General features: G+C 44.5%; 1 protein-coding gene across 4 annotated transcripts in view; it reads left to right on the plus strand.

Annotated features, from left to right (window-relative positions):
• Positions 1–25481, plus strand: part of IRAG1 (inositol 1,4,5-triphosphate receptor associated 1) — a 161387-nt gene that overhangs the window by 25613 nt on the left and 110293 nt on the right. For 3 of the 4 annotated variants that reach the window (XM_055317897.1, XM_055317899.1, XM_055317898.1), the window contains exon 1: positions 10939–11289. The exons of the other annotated variant lie outside the window; for it this stretch is intronic. In XM_055317897.1, the coding sequence (XP_055173872.1) occupies positions 11223–11289 (67 nt within the window). In that variant the 5' untranslated portion in view covers positions 10939–11222. Of the gene's footprint in view, positions 1–10938; positions 11290–25481 lie in introns of those variants that run through there. 4 annotated transcript variants of the gene reach the window in all.

Consider the following 25481-nt stretch of genomic DNA (forward strand, 5'->3'; position numbering starts at 1 on the left):
AAAAGGAAGGAAGAACACAAATGCAAAGGAAGGGCTCAGATCCAAAGTGAATTCTTTTGTCTAGTACATGGTTTATTTTAAATGTGAAAGTTCAAGTTTACAAAAACAAATGGATGGGATAGCGCGTTTGTGAATTCTGAAGCATAGACATTTCTCCATGTTTGGAGGATGTGCTCAGATATTTGTTTGTGCAATTTTTGTCATTGTTGAAATGAAGAGGTACTGAGGCTGTGGAAACTGCACCCAGAATGCTGTGAAAAATAAATAAGTGATAGTATCAAGGCCCAGAATCCCAAGGAAGGGAAGGAGAAAAAATATGGCCCTGGTTGGTATTATCCTCATATGGTCCCAGGATACTTGGTTGAAAAACCCCTTTCTGACATATCAATCCATAAATGGATTAATTCACTGATTGAATGGAATAAATTGAGTAAGTAAGCTGCTATCAAGAAAACTGATATCTTCTACAGAGGTATTATTCTTACTTTTCTTGCACCTTTCCTACTTGCTTTTGTTAAAATCTCTTTTTATGAACTTGACTTTAGATGGACTTGATCAGGAGGCTTTGAGAAAGGGATTTCCTAGAGGTGAGGAGGACGGAATTTATTTTAAAAGATTAAATTAAATTAATTAATTAATTTTAAAGAAAGAGAGATGGGGGGAGGTGCAGAGGGAGAGAATCTCAAGCAGACTCCCATCTGAGCACAGAGCCTGATGCAGGGCTCAGTGGGACAACCCTAAGATCATGACCTGAAGTGAAATCAAGAGTTGGATGCTTAACCAATTAAACAGCCCAGGCACTCCAAGAGTGGAATTATTCTTCAGCAATGGGTTGAAGGAAAGAGCATGGCCTTGGAATGCCATTTTCTTACTAGAAAATGCAGACTGGATATTTTTGGAGATTAGGTTTTGAGAATGAGTGATGTATAAAAATTGCTGTGTATAGTACCTGGTTCAAAGTAAGTCTGACAAGACATGATCTAACTCATAATCGAAAAGAATCACTCTGCCTGCTTTGTGGGTAGGGTGGGGTGGGGTGGAGGGAGGAGGCAGGAGAGCAGTTAGAAGTCAGCTGCTTTGATGTCACAGTAAGAAGTCATGGCCACCTAGACAAGGTGGTAGTGGTAAAAGTAGTAAAAAATGGTCAGATTCTGGGTGTATTTTGTTTTGTTTTGTTTTAATAATAAATTTATTTTTTATTGGTGTTCAATTTGCCAACATACAGAATAACACCCAGTGCTCATCCCATCAAGTGCCCACCTCAGTGCCCGCCACCCAGTCACCCCCACCCCCCGCTCTCCTCTCCTTCCACCACCCCTAGTTCGTTTCCCAGAGTTAGGAGTCTTCCATGTTCTGTCTCCCTTTCTGATATTTCCCACTTATTTTTTCTCCTTTCCCCTTTATTCCCTTTCACTATTATTTATATTCCCCAAATGAATGAGACCATATAATGTTTGTCCTTCTCCAATTGACTTACTTCACTCAGCATAATACCCTCCAGTTCCATCCATGTCGAAGCAAATGGTGGGTATTTGTCGTTTCTAATGGCTGAGTAATCTGGGTGTATTTTGAAGGCAGAGCCAAGATGAATTCCCTGTGGGGTGTGTGGGGAGCAGCAAGTGGGGAATAATGAATGATTTCTGTTTTGAGCTTCAGCAACTTGAAGGATGGACTTGCCATTTACTGAGATGGGAAAGGCGGAGAGAAGAGCAGGCTGGGTGGCATAACCTGGAGAAGTCTATGAGACACCCAAGAAGAGGTATTGAGCCGACAGCTGGATTTATGGGGCTGGGGGGCAGCGGGGAGAAGTCTGGGCTAGACATAAACATTTAAAAGTCTTCAGATTATAGATAATATTTAAAGTCATGAGCTTGGACAAGATCCCCTTGGGACCGAGTGCAGGGAGAAGAGAATCCAGGTCTGAGAAGGAAGCCCTGGAGCAGCTCAGTGTTACACTTCAAGGAGGTGAGGGGGAACAAATGCATCCCCCTGCCCCCGCCTTCCTCCTCCTCATCTTTCTTCTTCTTTTATGGTTATGAAAGGGAACTGTTCTATTTAATTCAGTTAGTCTTCACTTGAGCAAAGCTGCTTACAAAACTTATTTTGGGTTTGCTCAAAAAGCGATATATGCTCTCTACAACTTCAAAGTCTTTTAAAAAGGAAAAACACCCAACTCTGGGCTGTGGAAGAAGGCCTCGCTCCTGGTGCAGTCATCGAACCAGCAAGTCCAGTGCATCTGGAGATTAAGTTTCTCTCAGGATTAGTGAAATCAAGCTTTTGTTAGCATTAATTTAATGGTGGAATGTCAACTTGAAAACCTCAAAAATCCCTTTCTGCTTCACATCTCTTCCCCTTTTTCAACCAAAAGAAAAACTATGTAAGGCCAGAAGGGAGAATCTGAGAAAGGTTTGAGTCTTCCGTTGGTGAGATAAACAATCTGTTGTGTCATGGCACCAGCACAGAAATCCTATGTTTGAAGAACAGACTGAGATGACAGTGTTTCTCAGGATAGTTTAGGAAAGGGCAAGATAGGGGAAGATCAGTTTTGTGATATAGATCTGGGAGTTTCAGTGGACCATGGGTTTTTTTTTTAATTTTTTTTTATTTATTTATGATAGTCACAGAGAGAGAGAGAGAGAGAGAGAGAGAGAGGCAGAGACACAGGCAGAGGGAGAAGCAGGCTCCATGCACCGGGAGCCCGACGTGGGACTCGATCCCGGGTCTCCAGGATCGCACCCTGGGCCAAAGGCAGGCGCTAAACCGCTGCGCCACCCAGGGATCCCTTGACCATGGGTTTTTTTATGAGTCATGTAACGACATGGTAGTTCCTGGAGCCAATACAATTGTGGGCTGAATTCAAAGCAATGTGGTGTTCTGGCCATTTGAAATCAGAATCCCTTAAATAAAGAGACTACTGGCTGGATGACACTAACAGTCCCCCATACTGTTCAGGACTTTGTATTGTGGGACAGACTTTGAAAAAGTTTGTATTGTTTAGTGGCAAGAGGGACCAGCATGGGATAAGAGTTTAAACAAATAACAGTTTTCTGGCCTCAGCTGTCACTGTCTTTGGATATTGAAGGGCTTCCAGGGTATGAAAGAGATTGGTTCTGCAGTTCTCCATAGGGCACAAGAGGAAGCAAAGGAGGGAGAGTTACACAGATCTTTTTATTGTGTGTGTGTGTGTGTTTTTTTTTAAAGATTTTATTCATTTATTCATGAGAGACAGAGAGAGAGAGAGAGAGAGGCAGACAGAGAAGCAGGCTCCATGCAGGGAGCCCAATGTGGGACTCAATCCAGGGACTCCAGGATTACGCCTGGAGCCAAAGGCAGACACTTAACTGCTGAGCCACCCAGGCGTCCCTCTTGATATTGTTGGATAAATAAATAAATGGGCTGCCACATAAAGTAATGAGTTCTCTCTCCTTCGAGGATTTCAAGTAGGAGGTGAATAATCAATAGTCAGGAATGCTATAGAGAAAATACTCTTAGGTGGAGGCCTAGAAGGTCTACAAATCCCATGAAAGCACATGTCAAATGATATGGACATGTTCCATGGCTTTTATTAGATCCTCAGAGTTATGGGACCCTAAAAAGTTTAAGAAGGTCTGTCATAGCAAATACCTTTAAGCAGGGTGGGTGTAAGACTGGTTGACCCCTGTGATGTTCTTAGACTAAGTTCAGTGGTTCTAACTAGCTCCCCATTCTCTGGCAGAGTGGTCTGGGGAGAAGAACATTGATTTAAGAGTTAGATAGAACTTGGTTTAAATTCTAGCTCAGCTACCTTCTACCTTTGTGATCCTGGGCCAGTGGCTTAACTTCTCTTAACCTCAGTTTCTTCATTTGTAAAGTAGGATGAAAGCTATCTCACAGGCCATTGAATGACATAACACAGGTCACTCACACAGATTTTGGTTCCTAGTGGGGGCTTGGTACATGTGTGGTCTTTTCTTCACATCTTGTACATGACATCTTTTGTTGCCTGTCCCACCCACGGCCTCTGAGGAGGGACACCATAATTTATCACATGGCCTCAGCTATCACCACTGGATCAGACTAGGAAAGGAAAAAAGGAAAGAGGAAAAGGGGGAGGGAGCAGATGTGTAGAGAGAAGGAGAAAGAGGGAGGGAGAGAATCACATGGTATGTGGGAGACAGAGGAATACAGACATTCAGACAGAAAAGGGGCCTCAAGTTCTGATGGCTCTGGGTGTACTTCCTTTCCTGGGTTCTGTGGGGACTCAGTTACCATTGGCACAAGCCCCCTTTGCACTGAGCCAGCCAGAAAGGGTTTCTGTTCTTTGAAACTTAAAGAATCCTACACTTACCCCATCTGTTCTGCCATTAAATCTGCTCACACATTGGCCCAGACTGGAATTCCTTTGTTTTCCTCTACTTTCCCCGTTCTACTCAGGACTTGAGGCCCAGCTGAATTTCCTACTTCTCCCACAAAGCCCTTTCTGAGCAACCCAGGCCCCAGCTGCCTCTCCTCCCCCTGAGCTGCTTCTTTGGTGGGTATATGTGAGCTTGGGGTGCAGGGGAGCCCAGAGGAGGGGACAGACTCATCCAGACTTCTCCAGAGAGCAGTGCTGCCTTCTCGGAAGTCCTCCCCTGACCACCTTCCCTGTATGGTACTTCTAAGGTCATCCTGGTATCACAGTCCATCCTTACCAACTTCTGCCCTCCCTCTTCTTACACACTCATGTGATCACATGGTTGCCGAGTGAGTGAATAACTGAGCATCGCCTTCACACCTTCACATCCAAACCCTGCAACTAACCCCTGCATATTGGCTTCTGATCCCATCAGTCTATATGCAAGGCTCTCTTAAATCCCAATAGCTTGCTTACAATCTTCACCTGTGACTTCAAGCTCTCCTGGAGATCCATATTTCTAAGATATATGCTATTGTTGGTACCCCTCTCGAGCAGCAATCTTGCAACCCTGCATTTCTAACCATCTTCTGGGCATCTCCACCTGCACATCCCAGAATCATCTCATACTGAACTCATGTCTTCTTTAAGAAGTACACTCCTGCTCCTCGCTTCCCTGTCATGCTGACATTCGCTCTACCTGTCCCAGGATGAAGACTTGAGTATACTATCCCTGCTTAGAAGCCCCCTGGGGCTCCCAGCCATCATACAGGTAGATTCAAACTCTGAAGCCTGGGGCTTATGGCTCCTTCTGAGTCTAACCTATTCAGCCAGCTGCATGATGGAGCTGCTGCCCCTGTGTTCCTGAGCACTTTTCCACTGCTGTGCTTAGGCCCACACTACTTCTTCCTCTGGGAACACCCTCCCTAACCACTCTCTACCTCTTGAAACTTTGACCTCTTAAAACCTTGACCTTGCCTCAAATGCCAACTCCTCTAGAAAGCAAACCTTCATGAAGCCCCCACTTCTTCTTCCTTGGAATACCTGCAGCGCTTGGCTTAAGTTCAAAGACCCCCACCCTAGTCCATCCATGTTCTCCCTTATAGAACAGTTTTACTAATAACATCTTGTGCAAGTGTACGAACAGATAGTTTGCAAACCACGTTCACATACCTTCTATCACAAGTGTTATTTCCTTTCCTTCATTCCAGTACCTATGGTTCCAGCCCAGCATGCGTGGTTTGTTTTTCCCTCCTTTCTGTGTTTGTACCTCCCTCCCCTCACAAGTGAGAAACTTGATTCTCATTATTAACAACATATTTACTGATATGCTCAATCCTGGAATATGCAGGAAGTATGTTCAGAATTGCTAATCCATATGAAAAATAAATCTACTCAATATTTGTTTATAGTTCTTGTTAGCTTGAAGGCATTTAGTCCAAAAGCTGTGTACAAAAGTTACCCGAGGTAGTTCCTTTCTAACCCCTTCTCTCCACAGACTTTGAATCATCTGCTTGGCTCCGTATCTCATTTCTGTAATTGTCACACCTGGTTCTTCAGGTGTGGCGCCTCTGGGGGGCACCAGAGCAGTAGAGCTCCCTTCTCTGTGGGTCTTCTCCCTGGGCTGAGGCCACCCCCTTCCACCTTCATTAGGCTCCCCTTCTCCCTTCTCTTGCCAGTTTCAGAAATGTCCTCACTCATGCCTCTCCTATTCTTTTTTCAGCTAAGATTTATTCCTTTTTAAGGAGTCTTTTGCTATCATTTCAATATAATCCTGGGAGGGAGAAGAGACACCTTATGTTCCCCTTCTGCTGTCTTGAGCCCAATCCCCTGAGGACTCAGGAAGACCTGGCTCTACAAATTGTGAAATGTGGGCATGCTCCCTGACACCTCTTTGTGTGTCTCAGATTCCTCGTCTAGGATATGAGGATGAGAAGTCTCACATCATATGGATTTAGTGAGGACTGAACTAGACCTTACATGTAAGGTGGCTGACAATGCCTGGCACCGTGTACAGCAAATGACACATGTCATTGTCAACCGATTGACACCTGAATGCAATTCCCACTTATTGGCCACTTATTTGTTTGCTTTCTTATCCCAGATCTACTAAGCACTGGGCATAGCACAGAGTCCCTGAGCATAAAAGGGGCAGAGAGGTCTCAGTTCCCAGTGCGGTCAACCCAGCTTTCAAGCCCTAAGTTGGCAATGTTTTTGGCAAGATGCTGCTTCTCCAGGCTTGGCTTCCTTCAGTCCCAGGATGAGCTTTTGGCCTGGGACTGTTAAACTTCTTCCCTGGCCCAGAGTCAAATGGTCTGTTGGGAGAGCTACCTCCAGCTGTGTGCCAGTGTGCCTCCACTGAGCCACTGCTTTTATACCGAGGACACATGATTGTCTCTGATGGGAGTGAGTGATGAGCTGAAGATTTTGGTAGAGTGAGGCCAAATCCCTGTGTGGCTCCAGGAACGAGGATAAAAATAGCCCAAGTAATTGCTCATGCTCTTTTAAGGATTTAAAGTCAGCTTTCAGGCAAGCTGTGAAGCTCCATGACCAGGACAGCAAGGGACACGGTTCCTTTTTTAGAGGTTTTGGTCAGCGCTCCCTGTGTACGTACTGCTGGCTCCTGGGCTCCTGTGATGCTATTCCCACTTGAGTAAGGGGGTCACCTTCACTAGTTCACACCCCACGAGGGCAGGGGTGGGTCTGAGGTGTCACTACCCAGGAATGGGTCTGAGGCGTCCCTAGTATGAGTCTGGCACACTAAAGGTGCTCAATAAAAAATTTTAAATGAATATATGAGCTATGAGAAAGCTGTATTTTAAAAATAGCCTTAAGAATAAGTTCTGTAGTTGAGTCAATAGTAATGTACCAATGCCAACTTCCAGGTTTACATGTTGTACAACGGCCTGTAAGATGTCACCACTGGGGGAAGCTGGGTAAAGGGTACATGGGACTCTTTGTACTATTTTTGCAACTTCCTGTGTATCTGTAATTATTCCAAAATAAAAAATAAAAGAAACAAAAATAACCTTTAGTTAGGTTTGTGTAAATACTCTTTGACACTTGGAGGAAGCAGTACTGGAAAATGAATTGATTAAATCCTTGTTCATAGCAATGCTTTTGTTTCATTATTATTTTTGAATGTCAACTTATGATTTATTCATATGATTCAAAATTCTGAATGTATAAATGAAGTCTACAGGAGTGCCTGGGTGGCTCAGTCAGTTAAGTGTCTGCTTTTGGCTAAGGTCATGATATCAGGGTCCTAGGAGCCTCACATCTGGCTTCCTGCTCAGTTGGGGGGAGGTCTGCTTCCCTCCCCCTCCCTCTGCCTGCCACTCCCCCTGCTTGTTGTCTCTTTCTCTCTGTCAAATAAATAAATAAAATATTTTTTAAAAATGAGATATACAGTGGATACTCTGTCTCAGCCACCCCATTTTCCTCCCCCTTGGCAACTATTGTTAATGTTATTTGTTTCTTGTGCTAATTTTCACAAGATTTTGTGCACATATACTTGTGTACTTGTGATATGTATGTGTAAATATAATTGTGGATGTGTATATTTATATACTGTTCTGTTATCTTACTTGTACCACTTAACCATATCTTAGAGGCTTTTTGTATCACTATCCAAAGAGCTTCCTTATCCTCTGTTATGGCTGTACCACATCACTTTTTTTTTTTTTAAGAGAGGGAGCAGGGAAGGGCAGAGAGAGAGGGAAAGAGAATCTTAAGCAAGCTCCATGCTCAGCAAGGAGCCCTACATGGGGCTTGATCTCATGACCCTGAGATCATGACCTGAATTGAAATCAAGAGTCGAATGCTTAACTAACTGAGCTGTCCAGGTGTCCCTGTGCCCCAACATCTGTTATGGTTCCCCATTGATGGACATTCACATTGTTTCGAATCATTTTGCTTTTATAGACAAAGCTGTAATGAGTAATCCTGTTTATTTGTCACTTCCCAAGTGTGGGACTGTGTTTGTAGAATAAATTTCTAGTGGGTCAAAGGATCCGAGCCTTATAGTCTTGAGAAGGCTAAATCATCTCCTATAGAGCTTGTTCCATATTACACACCCACCAGTAATGTGTTTTATGAAGTGCTTGTACTAATTCACTGATTTTGAAAGTTATTTGGTGACTCCTTTGTGAGGCTGGTGAAAGCTACAGACCTGGATCCAAGAGAAACACAAATCATACAATGTTGCATATATAATTTCAATTGGCTCAGAAACTCCTGAGGGCTATCCATAAACCCCAGTTTAAGACACTCTGGCTGAGGGGGACAGAGCTTTAGCGTGAACCCACCTAAGTTCACCCCTTAACTCTACCATTTCTCAGCTGTGGAGTGTCAGGCAAGAGGTTTCACCTCTTCGTGTCTTGGTTTCCTTTTGGAAGGAAAGGTACAATAATCCTATTTCTTGGGCACTTGTGAGGTTACATTCATGCTTTCATGCAGAGCATCTAACGTAGAGGTTGGAATATAGCAAGTGCTCAATATATGGTCTGTGTGCACTCCCACACCTTGCTCCCACACACCTCATGTGTACACAATGCCTTTCATCGCATTTCAACCTCAGTTTCTTTTTTTTTTTTTAAGATTTTATTTATTTATTCAGGAGAGACACACAGAGAGAGGCAGAGACATAGGCAGAGAGAGAAGCAGGCTGCCTGTGGGGAGCCCGATGTGGGACTCGGTCCCAGAACCCAGAAACATACCCTGAGCCAAAGGCAGGCGCTCAACCGCTAAGCCACTCAGGCATCCCATAACCTCAGTTTCTAGTTGTCTCTGGTATAACTGCTGCTAGAGTCACAAGATCAACCCTTGGAGCATCATTCCCCAAAGTGGACTCCTTGGACTGACTGCATAAGGATCACCTAAAAGCTTTAATTAAAATGTAGATTCTTGGGTCCCACTGTAGATCAATGGAATTAGAATTTTTTTAAACAGACTTTTTAAAAAGATTTTATATTTTTTTTTCATGAGAGACAGAGAGAGGGGCAGAGATACAGGTAGAGGGAGAAGCAGGCTCCATGCAGGGAGCCTGACTTGGGACTCAATCCCAGGTCTCCAGGATCATGCCCTGGGTGAAGGCAGGCGCTAAACCGCTGCGCCACCGGGGCTGCCCAAATTAGAACTTTTGGAAGAGGGGTCCAAGGAGCTTCACGCATGAGGATTCTCATACACAACGAGGTTAGAGAAACAGTTTGATAAATTCCTCCTAGTACTTATACCTGAAATTCTGGTAGTTACCACGATGTGGCTTTGTCAGTGGGAGCCTGTACACAGCAAATGGATGGATTTAGACACCTGAGAAAAAAGCAGGACTAGATCCTGGGAAACTCTCTTCTGGTTCCATCTACAAAAATATGATTATTTATGGGTGTAATAGCACAAAATATTCTCATCAGGAATCTTTCTCATAACCACCAGGGAGACCAGGACTAGATGCTCATGGAACAGGTTGCGATGCAGGCCCAGGGTGTCAGGTTTGGTGAAAAAAGCCTGCCATGAATGTGAAGGCCCAGGGTGTCAGGTTTGGTGAAAAAAGCCTGCCAGCCTTCCTCAAGGCTGACCCACGGCCAGAAGCTGGGAATAGGACAGTATACAGCCAGGCAGTTGTCACCAGGAGGGCTTGAGGGCACAAGTTTTGAAGCACCAATCCCTATAACTCTCAGAACTGGTGGATGTCTGGGGTGGCAAGTGATGGTCCAGGTCTAGAGTTGCCAGATTAAACAAATAAAAATTCATGACATGCAGTCCAATTAGAATTTCAGATTATATATATGTGTGTGTGTGTGTGTATACACACATACATACATGTATACGTACATATGTACATATATTTAGTATAAATATGTCCTGTACAATATTTGGGACGTACTTACACTACAAAAGCTATGTGTTGTTTATCCGAAATTCAGATTTAAGTGAGTGTCTTGTATTTTATCTGGCAACCCTACCTAGGGCTTCTCTGAGCTGCCTCTAACCTCAGAAGAGGGCCAGAGCCTCCATGTGACTTTGGCCCAAGGTGGGCACTGCACCCAAGGTGGGTGAGGAGCAAGTAGAGTCAGCATATGGACTTCCAGGACAGAGACAGCCTGTCCTTGTCTGTGTCTGGGCAGGGGCAGGAAGTGGATTTGTGCCAAGCAGCATGACGAGATGCTGGCACCGTGCTAAGCCTTCACTGTGGTCTCCTTTAGCCCTCCTGCAACTCTGTGAGTTAGGTGTTATCACTGTTATCCCCGTCCTAGAGATGAGGAGCCTGGAGCTCCACAATGTGAAGACCACAGGACTGCTGAGTGCAGGAGCAGGGATTGAAGCCCCTGGGGCTGCTGCCAGGTCTGGGATTAGCTGAACCTCCTAGGCCCTTCTCTCTGGTAATCCCATGGGTTTAAGGTGGGAGTAGCCCCCACCCGTGGATCCCCAGGGCAGGAAGTGTTCCCAGTTTCTCCTGGCCCAGGGCCAGGGTCTTGTCCAGCCTCACATGCTTGCTGGGGATTCCAGGCTGGGAGGCGGATCTGCAGATTTCCTTTGGTCCCCGTCTGGCCAGGACAGTCCCCAGCAGCACAGGCTGCCCATGGGCACTGCCATCCACTGTGTGGGTGCCCATGGGAGGCACTCAGGGCTGGCCGCCGCCTCGCAGGCCCAGCCTTCCCTGAACCCCGGGGCTGGCCTGGGCAGCTTCCCCTGCCGTTAGTGTTAGCCCCCTGAGTGGGGCCAGAGGGGGCTCCCTGAGGAGCTCCAGGCTCCAAGTCCCAGCCCCTCTAGGAGGAGGCGGTGGCCGAGGCTCAGCAGCCAGAGGCTTCTCAGCTCGGAGCTCCAGAGCCAGATGTAACATTGACCTTAAATGGTAAAAGCTCCCCAGAGTGAAGAGAGGCTGGCCGGAGGAGGAAAAGGGAATAACTCAGTTTTAGGTAAGTCATTGCTATATCTAAGAATAACCTGCTCTTCAGCTGGGACGCAAGGGACCCATCTCCTCCTTAAAGGTACAGGGTGCTGGGATGGGGGTGCTTGAGTTTAACTTTCAGGAGAATTGGCTTTATTGGGTGCCATTTCAGCTGAGTATTTTTATTGTTGCTGTCATGATTTTTAAGTAAGAAGTGAATCTTGCCAGTCCTAACTTAATTAAACCGTGCTCTGTCTGCTGCTGCTTGGGAAGCATGCACAGGCTAGGGTGAAAATGTGGGTTCTGACTGGAGAGCCCACCCCCAGATTTCCTGTGGGTCTCTCTGGGGAATCGTGGGTCCCAGCTTATGTAAGCCCTTGTGCAGGGCTTCCACCACCACCCTCGCCCGCTACCCTTTTTCCAGCTTGCCTCTGTGCTTACTTGTACCTCCCTCTGCCACCTCCCCCCGCAGCCCTGTGCTGTACTGTCCCATCCACTTAGGACCCTGTGTGGGCCCAGCTCTATCTCTGTCCTTGACCTTGCCCCTGTTTCTGTCCCTGCCCCTCCTGTCCTATGTTCTGGTTGCAGCCCCTGCTTTCATCTCTGTCTCCATCTCTCCTTCTGTGTTCAGCTTTGTCCCCTGTGCCATTTCCCTCCTCCCTGGAAGGGGTACCTATGCCCAACCTGTGCCCCTAGCCCTGCTCACCTCCAGGAGCTCAGTGTCAAAGCTAAATGGGACTCAGACTGGTTTTCTTCAAAGGAAAGGCCAGAGGACAGAGAGCAGAGAAGGGCCTAGCTATCTTGCTCCCTCCTGCCCAGGAAATGCTCGGGAAAGCCTGGAGATGCTCTGCAGTTTGAGTTGACAGAGTGAAGGATCTGGGACCCGTGGTCAGTGCTCCTGCCTCCTAGAGTTCGGCAGCTGGTGTCCTCTTAACACTCTTCAGGCTTTTTGTGGGTCCAGGGGGGTAGGGGGATAAAGCCCATGGACTTGTCGGAGATGAGTCTCCTGCAGGGGAAGGAGGAAGCTTCCCAGGACTCTTCAGCTGGAAGCACTTAGGGAGTCAGAGTTCGCTAAGGGTTCTATCATCCCCACCAGGGGGCAATGACACGCTGGTGAGATAGGTGGGGTTAGCTCCCCTGCGAACTTACCGGGCACTTTTCTGGGGAGGAAACACAGGTTAAGTAACTTGCTTAGGGTCAGACTGCTAAGGAAGAGCAGGGCTAGGACTCGAACCCAAGTCTGACTCTAACGGCAGAGTCAACTAGTTGTGAAGCCTTAAATAGCTTCTTGTGATTTCGGACTAAATGGACAATACAGTTATCATCATCATGTTTGGTCATCTTTGATGCAGTGGTGTGTGTGTGTGTGTGTGTCAGTGTGTCTGTGTTGGGGGTGACTGTATTCATAGTTAATGTAACATTCTCTATGCTTGTAGTAAGTAGGACATTCCTACATACTCTCAAAGGTCATCTGGGAGATGTAATCAGGTACTAATTGCCACAACATGATCAAAGATCCATAAACATGGATGAAAAAAAAAAACAAACACATCATTCTTAATGTACATCAAACACTGTTCTGAGCACGTTCTGTATAGTAATTCACCGTCCACAACTCTCTAGGGTATGGATTGTTATTGTCCTCATCTCGTAAATAGGGAGATTTTAGCATGGAGAGGTCACATAGCTGGTAAGAGGTGGTGCTGGCCTTTGAACCCAGGCAGCCTGTCTCTGGAGGCTCTGCTCCTACCCAACATGCTCTGTTCGTCTCCAGTTGGTACCACTTCGAGAAGATAGTGGGGGAAGCACCGACTGTCTTCCAAAGCTCTGCTTAAGGCTTTCCATGCATGGTTTCTTGTGTTCTCCTCAGTAATGAGATGAGGGTGGTATCTTTACCCAATTTTACAGGGAAGACACTAGGACTAGGGGATGTAAAATGACTTCTCCAAGGTCACCCAGCCACCAAATGTCAGAGGAGGGAATTCCGTATCTTGGATGAGGATAGTTAATGCCTTCTGCTTGGCACTGATTGACAGGAGGACCAGTGGGCTGGCTCATAGCTTCAGGGTGAGGGATTCTAAGTCTCTGTGAGAGGAAGCTGGATGCCTTGCCTGATGGGCTGAACTATAAGTACCAGTCCCCGCTTCTCAAATGGCCCTGCCTCTTTTTCTCAAGTCTTGGTAAGGAAGATAGATGACTGCAGCTCACACCTCCAGCAGGAGGGGAGACTGAGTGCTGTGAGAGCAGAGACCTTGTCTCATTCTCCACTGTGTGTCCTGCATCCAGAATGATGCTGAGAGGTACTGAGTGTTCAGGATCAATTTGTTTTCATTATGAAGAAATGAACATAATGCTCACAAAGTGTGTTGCAGTTAAGCGGGGCCCTGGTTTATTGTGTATGTATACCTGATGTTCAGATTCGTTTAGTCTGGCATGGTGGGGGTCTCAAGTTAGCCATCTTCTCTCACCCTACCACCTCTTCTGGGTAGTCCCATGGAGCCACTGGGCTGCCTCTTAGCCATTCTACCTGTGGCTCAGCAGTCCTCTGAGGGGTTCTGACCAAGGAGGAGCAGAGACCTGGATGGGTGGGGAGGAGAGATTTCGCCCCTGCTACTTGGGGAGCTCTTTGAATTAGTGGGAGGGAGATAGAGATCTGAGTTCTTGTGTAGTAAATGTAAAAATTGATATAAATTGAGTCCCACTTGAGATCCTTGGGCCAGGATCTGTGCTAGAATGTTATTTCACTTAATCCTTGTGATAGAGATGAGAGGCCACTGTGGTAGAAAGAGGTATAGCAATGTGCCCAAGGCCATGCAGCTGGTAGGTGGTGAGCGGGGATTCCAGCTCAGGCCGCTTAGATCCAAAGCGGGGACTTCCTGTGCTAGATGCCACATCTCAGGGAAGTTATCAAGTGCCACAGTCCAAATGATGGAAAAATCCAGAAAAGGGGGAAAGGGATATTGTGTTGGCCCTATAAACCCTGGAGGTCAGAGCCTGAGGTTCAGGGGACAGCTCAGGGCAGCCTAACTAGATGGGATGCAAGGGCAACAGAAGCCTGTGACTTTAGACAAGCCCTGCCTTCTGTGTAAGGGCCTTATCCAGAGGAGAAGGAAAGCAGGTGACAGCCAGTCGGCCAGAGAATCTCCCTCCCAGTGGGCCACAACTGTAAAAAACAATTTTCAAAGGCTGGGCTTAATCAGTTCTGGTTACTTTCTTTCTAGGACTTTTTTTACATATAATTTTTATTCAACTTCTTTTCCTAGTAATAAAAGTAATATGCATTCTGTGCTAGGGTTTCTTATAAAATATAGAAATAAGTATAGATAAGAAATTCAGAAGTAAATAAGAAGAAATAAAAAATCCCTCCAGAATCCTACTTAATATTACAGTGTGTTTCTTTCTCTATATTTCTCTGTATTTTACAAAACTAAGGTCTTACTTTATGTGGTTTTATAGTCTGTTTACAAAATTTTTTTAAGAGATTTTATTTATTTGAGAGAGCACACGCACACAAGCCCAAGGGCAGGTGGTGTGGAGGGAGAGTAAAAGGGAGAAGCGAACTCCTGGCTGAGCAGGGAGCCTGCCAATGAGGGTTTTAATCAGATGTTTAACTAACTGAGCCACCCAGGTGGCTTTAAAAGCCACCCAGCCCCTGCTTTAAAATTTTTAAAGACTTAATTTTTTAGGGCATTTTTCACAGAAAGGAAGATACAGAGATTTCCCACATAACCCCTACTTCAACATGTGCCTCCTCCCCCATTAGCAACAACCCCTACCAGAGTAGTTCATTTGTTACAACTGGTGAACCTACCCTGACACATAATTACGATCCCAAGTCCATAGTTTATCTTGGGGTTCATTCTTGGTGTTGTTCAATCTCTAGATTTAGGCAAATGTATAAGGACATGTCTCCATTATAGTATCATGCAGAGTAGCTTCCATTGCCCTAAAGATCCCCTGTGTTCCAGCTATGAACCCAACTCCTAGCAACCACTGATCTTTTCACTTTCTCCATAGTTTGGCCTTTTCCAGAATGTCAGAGAGTTGGAATCAAACAGTATGTGGCCTTTTCAGATCGGCTTCTTCCACTTAGCAACATGCATTTGAGTCTCCTCTACATCTTTTTTTTTTTTTCCTCTATGTCTTTTCATGGCTTGATAACTCATTTTTTTTTTTTTTAGCACTGGATAATATTATGCTGCTCTTCATGTACTATGGTTTATCCACTCTTACTGAAGGAAATCTTAGTCTGCTTTTTCTCTCTTTTTTTTTAAAGGTTGTATTTATTTATTCATGAGACAGAGAGAGAGAGACAGAGACAGAGAGAGACGCAGAGGGAGAAGCAGGCTCCATGCAGGGTGCCCAACGTGGGACTCAATCCCGGGACTCTCCTGGGGTCACGCCCTGGGCCGAAGGCAGGCGCTAAACAGCTGAGTCACCCAGGGATCCCTTTTTTTCCTTTTATTTATTTTAATTTTATTTTTTTTCCTTTTATTTATTTTTTAAAAAAGATTTTATTTATTCATTCACGAGAGACACAGAGACAGAGAGAGAGCCAGAGACAGAGACAGAGAGAGAGGCAGAGACACAGGCAGAGGGAGAAGCAGGCTCCATGCAGGGAGCCGATGCAGGACTCGATCCCAGGACTCCAGGATCATGCCCTGGGCTAGGGGCAGGCGCTAAACTGCTGAGCCACCCAAAGATCCCCCCCTTTTTTTCCTTTTAACTGGACATTCTGTCATGATCATTTTTCCATCTCGTTAAAGATACTTCAAAACACGTTGTTTCAATGGTTGTATAATACAGAATAATATTAGCTGTGCCACGGTTTAATCATTGTTCCTCTCATTGGGCATGTACAAATGTGGCTTTTCTTTGGGGACAGTCTCAGTGGCACACACAGGATGGCTTTTTATCCCTACCACACATATATGGTACATGTATGTCGTTTGGAAACTCATGTGTGTCGTTTGAAAACTCAGCCCTCAGAGGCAGACTTGCACAGTGGGGCCCAAGGTGTGGCTTATTCCGCAAGATGGTTTTAAGTGGGGTACTGACTCAGCCTGGAACACACGAACTCGCATCACAAGAAGGTTATTCCCTTGTCAGTTATTTTTAGTCCTTCCATAGAGAAGAAAGCCTTGATCTGAGGTAGCCTGGGAATGAGGAAGGCTTACAGGACTAAAACCAGAAGTCCTAGGCCACTCAGGACAAGTTGTTCACAAGCTTGAACTGGCTGTGCCTTCGACATCTTTCAGACCTTGGCTTGTCTCTCTTCTTGACAAAAAGAGAGCAAGCCTTAGGCCCAGAGCTTTTGTCAGGCAATAGCTAGTATTTAGTAAGTGTTTTCACTTAATTTATTTTTATAACTCCTCTCTTTGTGGTATAAGTGGCACTGAGTTTTTCATTTATGGCAGGGATATAAAGTTTCCTTTTTGGATAAATATAATGACAAGTGTAGATAATACTTATTGAGCACTTACTTTATGCCAGGTACTTTTTTTTTTTAAGATTTATTTATTTATTCATTCATGAGACACACACACACACAGAGAGAGAGAGAGAGAGAGGCAGAGACACAGGCAGAGGGAGAAGCAGGCTTCCCATAGGGAGCCCAATGCAGGACTCGATCCCGGATCCTGTGATCATGCCCTGAGCCGAAGGCAGATGCTTAATCACTGAGTCACCCAGGTGTCCCTGTGCTAGGTGTTCTAAGGCTTTACTGGAAGTACTTCATTTAGTCCACACAGAAACCCCCTGAAGTATGATTATGATTATCCCTGTTATACAGATTAGGAAACTGAGGCAAAGAGAGGGCAGGAACTTGTCCGCAACACAAAGCTGGTAAATGACAGAGTTGGGATTTCAACCCTGGTTTTCTAGCTCATTGCTAAGGCAAGTTAAAGAATAGTAAAAAAAAAAAAAAAAAAAAAAGTAAATCAATGAATATATAGGTGGCACATGGATGTGGCAGGAAAATATGAAGGTGGTGTGCAAATGACTCAAGTCTAGGAAGCACTGGCTTGGAGGGAATCAGGTTCTATGAGTAGGGGCATCAGTGGATGCAGGATGTGGGGGATGAGATCATACACTGCTCACAGCAGGGCTGTAGGCTGGCATGGGGTGGAGGGCATGGTGGCTGCCCTGGCAAGGGACACACAGAACCACATGGAGTTCTGCCAAAGACAGGCTAAATGGGAGGATATTTCCAGAGAGCCTAAGGTCCTAGTTCATTAGAAGGAGAGAAAGCCTGAGGGCACCCTTGATGTTGCTACTACACGTGTGGTTAAAACAGTGCTGGCCCCCAGTCAGGAGGTAGGATCAGCGTTGACCATGTCTTCCTCATTATCATAGTGGGAGATATCACCTCCAGCTAGAAGTAGCACTGTGTTCTGGTAGAAAGTGCAGCCCCTGGAGTGACTGTGTGGCTCTACCACTGGCCAGCTGTCCACCTTGGCTGCACCTAATCTTGCTGGGCTTCAGTTTCTTCTCCGGTGAGATGCAGATAACGATGGTGCTTTGCAGGGGTAAGTAAGTCCCTTAGCCAGGGTCTGTTCTTAGCACCTGGTAAACATTAGCTATTATCGTAGCTAGCTTCTGTGTTTCCTCTTTCAGAGATCCCATCAGAGAGATTTCTGTATGGGGTATGAGGCTCAGAATGTCCATAATTCTGGGTCCTATCCTCACCTCTGTTAACGTCACAAGGACAGTAACAGACTTATTCTCTAGATGACTGGCCTTTGGCACCTGGTGGGGTCTCTAAGGACGCCCAGTGAAAACACTTCTTCCTTCACTTAAGCTGTGAGTCTCATGGAGAATCTAGCATCTCCCTATGGCTGATAAGGCTGGTATTGAAGAATAGGGCTTATATTGGCAGGCAAGTAGACCTTCTTTTTATTATCATTTTAAAGACATTTAATTCCAGTTTAATTAATGTATAGTGTTATATTAATTTCAGGTGTACAAGTGACTCAATAATTCTATCCATTACTCAGTGCTCATCATGACAAGTGTACTCTTAATCCCCATCACCGATTTCACCCATACCCCTCCCCTCCTCCCCTTTGGTGACCACCAGTTTGTTCTCTATAGTTAAGAATCTGTTTCTTGGTTTGTCTCTTTTTTTCTTTTTTGGTTGTTTTGTTTCTTAAATTCCATATTTGAGTGGAATCCTATGGTATTTTTCTTTCTCTGACTGACTTATTTACCTTAGCATTATTCTCTCTTGATCCATCCATCTTACTATAAATGGTAAGATTTCATTCTTTTTTATGGCTGAGTAACATTCCATTATATATATATAAATTTATATATCTATTAAATTTATATATTTATTAAAATAAAAAATATTTTTTACATCTTCTTTATCCATTCATCAGTTAATGGACACTTGGGCTGCTTCTATAATTTGGCTATTGTAAATAATGCTGCAATAAACATAGGGGTGCATATATCTCTTCAAATTAGTGCTTTTGTATTCTTTGAGTAAATGCCCAGTTGTGGATCATATGGTAATTGTGTTTTTTAATTTTGGCGGAATCTCCATGCTATTTTCCAGAGTGGCTGCACTAGTTTGCACTCCCACCAATAGTGCATGAAGGTTCCTATTGCTCCACATCCTCGCCAACACTTGCTGTTTCTTGAGGTTTTGATTTTAACCACTTTGACAGGTGTGACGTGATATTTCATTGTGGTTTGATTTGCATTTCCCTGATGTTGAACATCCTTTTGCATGTCTGTTGGCCATCTGTATGTCTTCTTTGGAGAAATGGCTGTTCATGTCTTCTGCTCATTTTTAAATTGGATTATTTGGGGTTTTCTGGTGTTGAGTTGTATAAATTCTTTATATATTTTGGATACTAACCCTTCATTTAATATGTCATTTGAAAATATCTTCTCCCACTCAGTAGATTGCCTTTCAGTTTTGTCAATTGTTTCCTTCATTGTACATAGAATTTTTATTTTGACGAAGTCCCAATAGTTTCATTTCCCTTGCTGCTTTGGCCAATGTCAGAAAAATTATGACCTGTACTCTCTTCTAGGATTTTTATGGTTTCAGGTTTCACATTTAGGTCTTTAATCTACCTTGAGTTTATTGTTGTGAATGATGTTATAAGTGGTTCAGTTCCATTTTTTTCTGTTTTTAAAAATTCAATTTAGTTAACATATACTGTATTATTAATTTCAAGGGTATAATTTAGTGATTAATCAGTTTTATATAACACCCAGTGCTCATTACGTCAGTGCCCTCCTTAATGTCCATCTTCAGTTATCCCTTCCCCCAACCACCTCCCCTCCAGCAACCCTCAGTTTGTTTCCTAGAGTCAAGAGTCTCTTATGGTTTGCCTCCCTCCCTGTTTTTATCTTATTTTACTTTTTCTTCCCTTCCCCTAGGTGCATCTGTTTTGTTTCTTAAATTCCACATTTGAGTGAAATTATATGTTGTCTTTCTCTGACTGACTTATTTTGCTTAGCGTAATACCCCGTAGTTCCATCCACATTGTTGCAAAGGCAAGATTTCATTCTTTTTGATGGCTGAGTAATATCCCATTTGCATGTGGCTGTCTAGTTTTTCCAACACCATTTATTGAAGAGACTGTCTTTTTCCCATTCCATATTCTTGCCTTCTTTGTCAAAGGTTAATTGACAAGTAGGCTTTCTAAAGTTGAGTTAAGCCAATTACCCCATCCCTATGGAGTGCCCTCTAGAGGAAGCAGGCCCCCTTAAATCAGGAGCAAGGAGGAGCAGAGTAGAATCTGTGGGTAGCAGAACCTCCTGCAGGCAGCATATTCCCAAGAGAAAGGGAAGAGGATAGGGCTGAGCTAGTCAGTTGACCCTTGTTAGAACTCAGTATCAGTGGTATCTTCCTGGACAAATGAAACAATCGTCTAGAAGAAGAAGCATTATGCCCCTAACAGTACCACAGTGAGGGCCTAGCCCAAGCCCTGTTGCAAAGCTGGTCTCTCAAGTGGTGTACATCTGGCAGATGTATCACATCCTAGTGACAGGCAAGGAGCTTTCAGGTTACAGGGGTTGCCACATAGTCCTAAGAGTGCGGGCACCCCAGCTCCTCCCTTTTCTGCCTGATGGAACCCCATCCTTTCTCTTTGCAAGTTGCCCAGTGGTCATCTGTTTGAAAAGCAGTCTTTCTGCGGACAAGACAAGCATCCAACTAGAAGTGTGTGCTGTGAATTTGGTTTTGTGCAAGTTCCATTTTGGCAGCTCCAGTCAGGAAGCAAATGACCTCCTAACACCCCTTCCTCTGGGATACTTCATATAGATAATGAAAGGAGGGGTTCGGAACAACCATTGTTTGAGCATGCTGTTCATGCCAGGCATTTTATATATACTACCTCATTAAACTCAGATCATAGCCATCCAAGGGAGATATTTGTGAGCAAATGACTCAAGCCACGTATTCAAGACAACTAAAAGGAAATAGTAAGTAAAGAAAGGGGAGTCAAATAAAACTATCAGATCTCTAATTCGCAGCAACTTCCATCTGTCTGGCTCATATATCCGGGCCATAGGGCAGAGTGAGAATATCCAACCCCTGTCCCTACTCGTATAGTTGGAGCCCAGGAGGTCCTGACACTGCTGCTCAGAGTAGACGCCCTGAGCTTTGGGGCAAGAGTCTGGGCAGCTACTCTACTGCATCTGCTCTGCTTTGTATCTCTCTTTTGTCTTCTTTCAGTACGTGACAATCTTGATGAGGTCTCATAACCTTGTCTATGAGCAAGCCTCTTCTTGTAGGAAAATACAAGTCTAGAATCTCTGTTGCATGAAATACCGTGTCCTACACTATGAGTCTTGAGTCACTCTCTGACTCACCAAGGCTTGTGCCCTAAAAGATCACAGATCCTGCCATGGTCACCCAGTCTGCCTCAGAGGCAATGTGGGGTAGTGGTTGGGACCACAGTTTCTCAAATCAAATGACTTGAATCAAGTCTCAGCCTTGCAACTTACCGTCTGACCTTGGGCAAATGATCTAACCTCTTCTGTCTTACTTTCCTGATGTATAAAATAGGGCTGATGATGACCACAATATATCTTGCTCAAAGACTTGTTATGAAGATGAAATGGATTGGTGTATTTAAATAACTCATCTGTGTATAAGTACTCAACAAATAATAACTATTATTCAAGGCCAGGCTAATGTTGAACATGTGGACTCCTCTATTTTGTGACCCCAAATGATTGGGTTTTTCAAAGGGCTTTCCTGTCACGATATTTTCGACCTGTTTGGGGCTTGGTTCCCTTGTATAAATAATATAATGTATTCCTGGGCATTTTACCTCAGTCATCTTTCCTGTTCCCCAGCTGAGGTCCAACTGGTCCCTATTGTAGGTTAGAAGGTGATGGTGACAGGGAAATACAAATCAAAACCACAATGAGATACCACCTCACACCAGTGAGAATGGGGAAAATTAACAAGGCAGGAAACCACAAATGTTGGAGAGGATGCGGAGAAAAGGGAACCCTCTTACCCTGTTGGTGGGAATGTGAACTGGTGCAGCCACTCTGGAAAACTGTGTGGAGGTTCCTCAAAGAGTTAAAAATAGACCTGCCCTACGACCCAGCAATTGCACTGCTGGGGATTTGCCCCAAAGATACAGATGCAATGAAACGCCGAGACACCTGCACCCCAATGTTTATAGCAGCAATGTCCACAATAGCCAAACTGTGGAAGGAGCCTCCATGTCCATCGAAAGATGAATGGATAAAGAAGATGTGGTCTATGTATACAATGGAATATTACTCAGCCATTAGAAACGACAAATACCCACCATTTGCTTCAACATGGATGGAACTGGATGGTATTATGCTGAGTGAAGTAAGTCAATCGGAGAAGGACAAACATTATATGTTCTCATTCATTTGGGGAATGTAAATAATAGTGAAAGGGAATATAAGGGAAGGGAAAAGAAATGTGTGGGAAATATCAGAAAGGGAGACAGAACATAAAGACTCCTAACTCTGGGAAACGAACTAGGGGTGGTGGAAGGGGAGGAGGGCGGGGGGTGGGGGTGAGTAGGTGACGGGCACTGAGGGGGGCACTTGACGGGATGAGCACTGGGTGTTATTCTGTATGTTGGTAAATTGAACACCAATAAAAAATAAATTTATTAAAAAAAAAAGAAGGTGATGGTGATGAGGTAAAATATTGTCAGGAGGAACCTAGATGGCTGGATTACAAGAGGACTCCCTAAGGAGTATCATCATGGGGATGTTCCAAGGTCCTGGGACTATCTGTAAGCCTAGTCAGTGGCCTGGAGTTATTGTTCACATGGAGACTGACCCATGATAATCAAACTCATAAGAGACTGAAGTATATAATTCTGAATTTTTGTGTACTAATATATGGTAAGAGATAACTCTTTCCAGTGCCAAGACCTGGAAGATGAAGATTTTGCTCAGAAGGTAGAAAATTCTGTTTCACCTAGGTTATAATCTGGCCTAATAGCCCTCTCTGCCTATAACAGAGAGACTTCCCCAGAGCACAGGAGGAGTTTCTCCCCCTGGAAGCCTTAGAGAAGCATTTCTCTTTATAGTCCCCTTTCATTTTGTAGAAAGATGGGGTTTGCTGAAAGGTAGTTCAGAGAATCAAAGGAAAAAGTAGACAGCTAGGTCTCAGGAAGATAATCCCTATGGCAGTACTGCAGACCTGAAAACAGGAACTTGCCAACTTTTTTTCTAGAGCAGAGGTCTTCTCTAGGACAAAGGCTTTTTTTTTTTTTAAGATTTTATTTATTTATTCATGAGAAACACAGAGAGAGAGGGGGGGGGCAGAGACACAAGCAGAGGGAGAAGCAGGCTTCATGCAGGGAGCCCGATGTGGGATTCGATCCGGGTTTCCAGGATCATGCCCTGGGCCGAAGGCAGCGCTAAACCACTGAGCCCCCAAGGGCTGCCCTAGGACAAAGGCTGTTTGTTTGATGTTTCATCTCATTAATTAAAAAAAATTGTTTTAGCATGCACCTCCAATTTATGTGCATTTCTTTATTTTAAATCATATTCATGAGCTACATTAATATGCTAGTTATTTTATAAAACACATAAAAATGAAAATTTTAAAGGCTGACAAAGGTGAAATTATATATGAAAACCATGCTTTGTTTTTTTAAACAGTGCCACCAGCTTTCCTTAAAAGAGTATTCCTTAGTGAGAGTTCATTATGTTTTAACATCTCAGCACTTTGGATAACCCCTAGCTTCAATGACTGTCATGGTAAATGATATACTGTAACAGTCAGTCTCCCAGCAAGGAACCAAATCCAACTCAACTGGCTCAAGAGACTTCAACAGAACGACTATTTATAAAGGATGGTGCCCAGGCACCCCAAAATAAGCAACAGCAAGAGGCTGTTACCAGAAAGAGAAAAAATAGTGAGACCAGAACACAGTGACATGGGGAGCCAGAGAAGAAGGTCCTTCCAGAATGAGCTGTAGTTAAGGAGGGATACAGCCATGCCAGAGATGTAGTGCTGAAGCAAGAAAGAAAATGCCCCAACCTTTCTCTCCTCCCACCTTATGCTGGCCCATTGACCAATCTCAGGTAGCAAGCATGAAAGCCCAAGATACATCCTGCATGTGTCATCTGGAAGCACAGGGCACAGAATGGGTGGGTTGGGAGCAGGGAGAAAGGGAGGTCAGGAGAAGGATAACCAGCTCATACAGCTGTAGAAGGGCATCATTACTTACTGAATTGTGAGTAAAATTGTAAGCAAAATTTTCAGTTTGAATCACCAGTTTGCAAAAAATGTTTGAGAGTTGCTTTTGGTGTTAGTAGTTTTGGTAGTATCTTCATTCCACATTTTTTGCGGGAGCCTTTTAAGCCACTTGCCTATTTTTATGATGGTTGGTTTGGTTAAACCTAGATAAACATATTTCACTAACTCATTTACTTGGGCACATACAAATTGTGTCATACTTCACTGAAAGCAAATGTATACATGAGGGTATAGAGTTTCTCCTGTTCCTTCAGGGTGTCTTACAAACTGGGCATGACAGTGACCTTTCAACACAGGGACTGAATGAAGGCACCATTGTTGATCTTTTAATACTAAGAAAGTAGAAATTCCAGTTGTTTTCCCATCCCACAGGACTATCTTGCTCATTCCCTGGGCGCTCATACTCCACTCTGAAGACCACTCTAGGGCACAGTCCTTGGCTTGACCAGGGTCCAGTGACCCTTAGTCCCTGTCCATGTTCTTGGGAGAGAGAGCCCGATAGACCCAGCTTGGGTCAGCCGTGGTCAGGCAACAGGATCATCAAGCACAGATGCGGCCATCTGTACCAAGAAATGGGGAACCATCCCTTGTACATAGGGATTCCTCCTAGGGAAGGGGAAATTGCCAAAAGCAAAAGACTTTCCAAAGGATGTTGTCACCTGCCAACTCATAATTGTCTTCCTGTCCTGCCATCTGGGATCTCAGTAAAGCCTCTCTCTCTCTCTTTTTAAGATTTGATTTATATATTTGAGAGAGGGAAACAGAGCATGAGCATGGGGGAGGGGGAAGAGGGAGAGGAAGAAGCAGACTCCCCACTGATTAGGGAGCCAGATATAGGGCTTGATCTCAGAATCCTGGGATCATGACCTGAGCCGAAAGCAGACACTTGACTGACTGAGCCACCCAGGCACTGTCCCCACTCTGATCAAGCCTCTTAACCCTTCATCCACATTTATAGACAATTTCTTGGGTTACTTCCACAGATAACTAATCATATCCCTTGAATATGGTGTTTTACAGAGTTGTATAAGAAGGCAGCCTCATTTCCTTGCTGTTGTCCCTTGCTGATGTACAGACAATTTTGACAGGTGTGGGGTTTACAGGGCCTTACATTAAGAGAACCAGATGGTTCTTTGGTCAGCTAGGCCCAGCAGAGAAAGAAGGATGTAGGGATGGGGCTCAAGGATATGGGACATGAAACCCAGAAACACTTGGCAAGTTGTCCCTGTCTCATGACTCTTCAGTCTGTAAGACACAGAAGTTGCTCAGACACACAAAGAAAGCAAACCTGCCTTTTTAGTGTCCTGGAAGGAAAGATTACACTTGTTGAAATCTGCAGGGGGCTTATTTTGCTTGAGAATAACAAGAGTGATAATAACATACTTATTATCAGTTACTATAACAGCTATCATTTGTTGAACACCAGATATATACTGTGTTAAGTGCTTTATGTATATTCTCTCATGTTTTTGTAGCACCCTGTGAGATAG

This window comes from Nyctereutes procyonoides, unplaced genomic scaffold (assembly GCF_905146905.1).
Source record: "Nyctereutes procyonoides isolate TBG_1078 unplaced genomic scaffold, NYPRO_anot_genome, whole genome shotgun sequence".
Taxonomy (NCBI): Eukaryota; Metazoa; Chordata; class Mammalia; order Carnivora; family Canidae; genus Nyctereutes; species Nyctereutes procyonoides.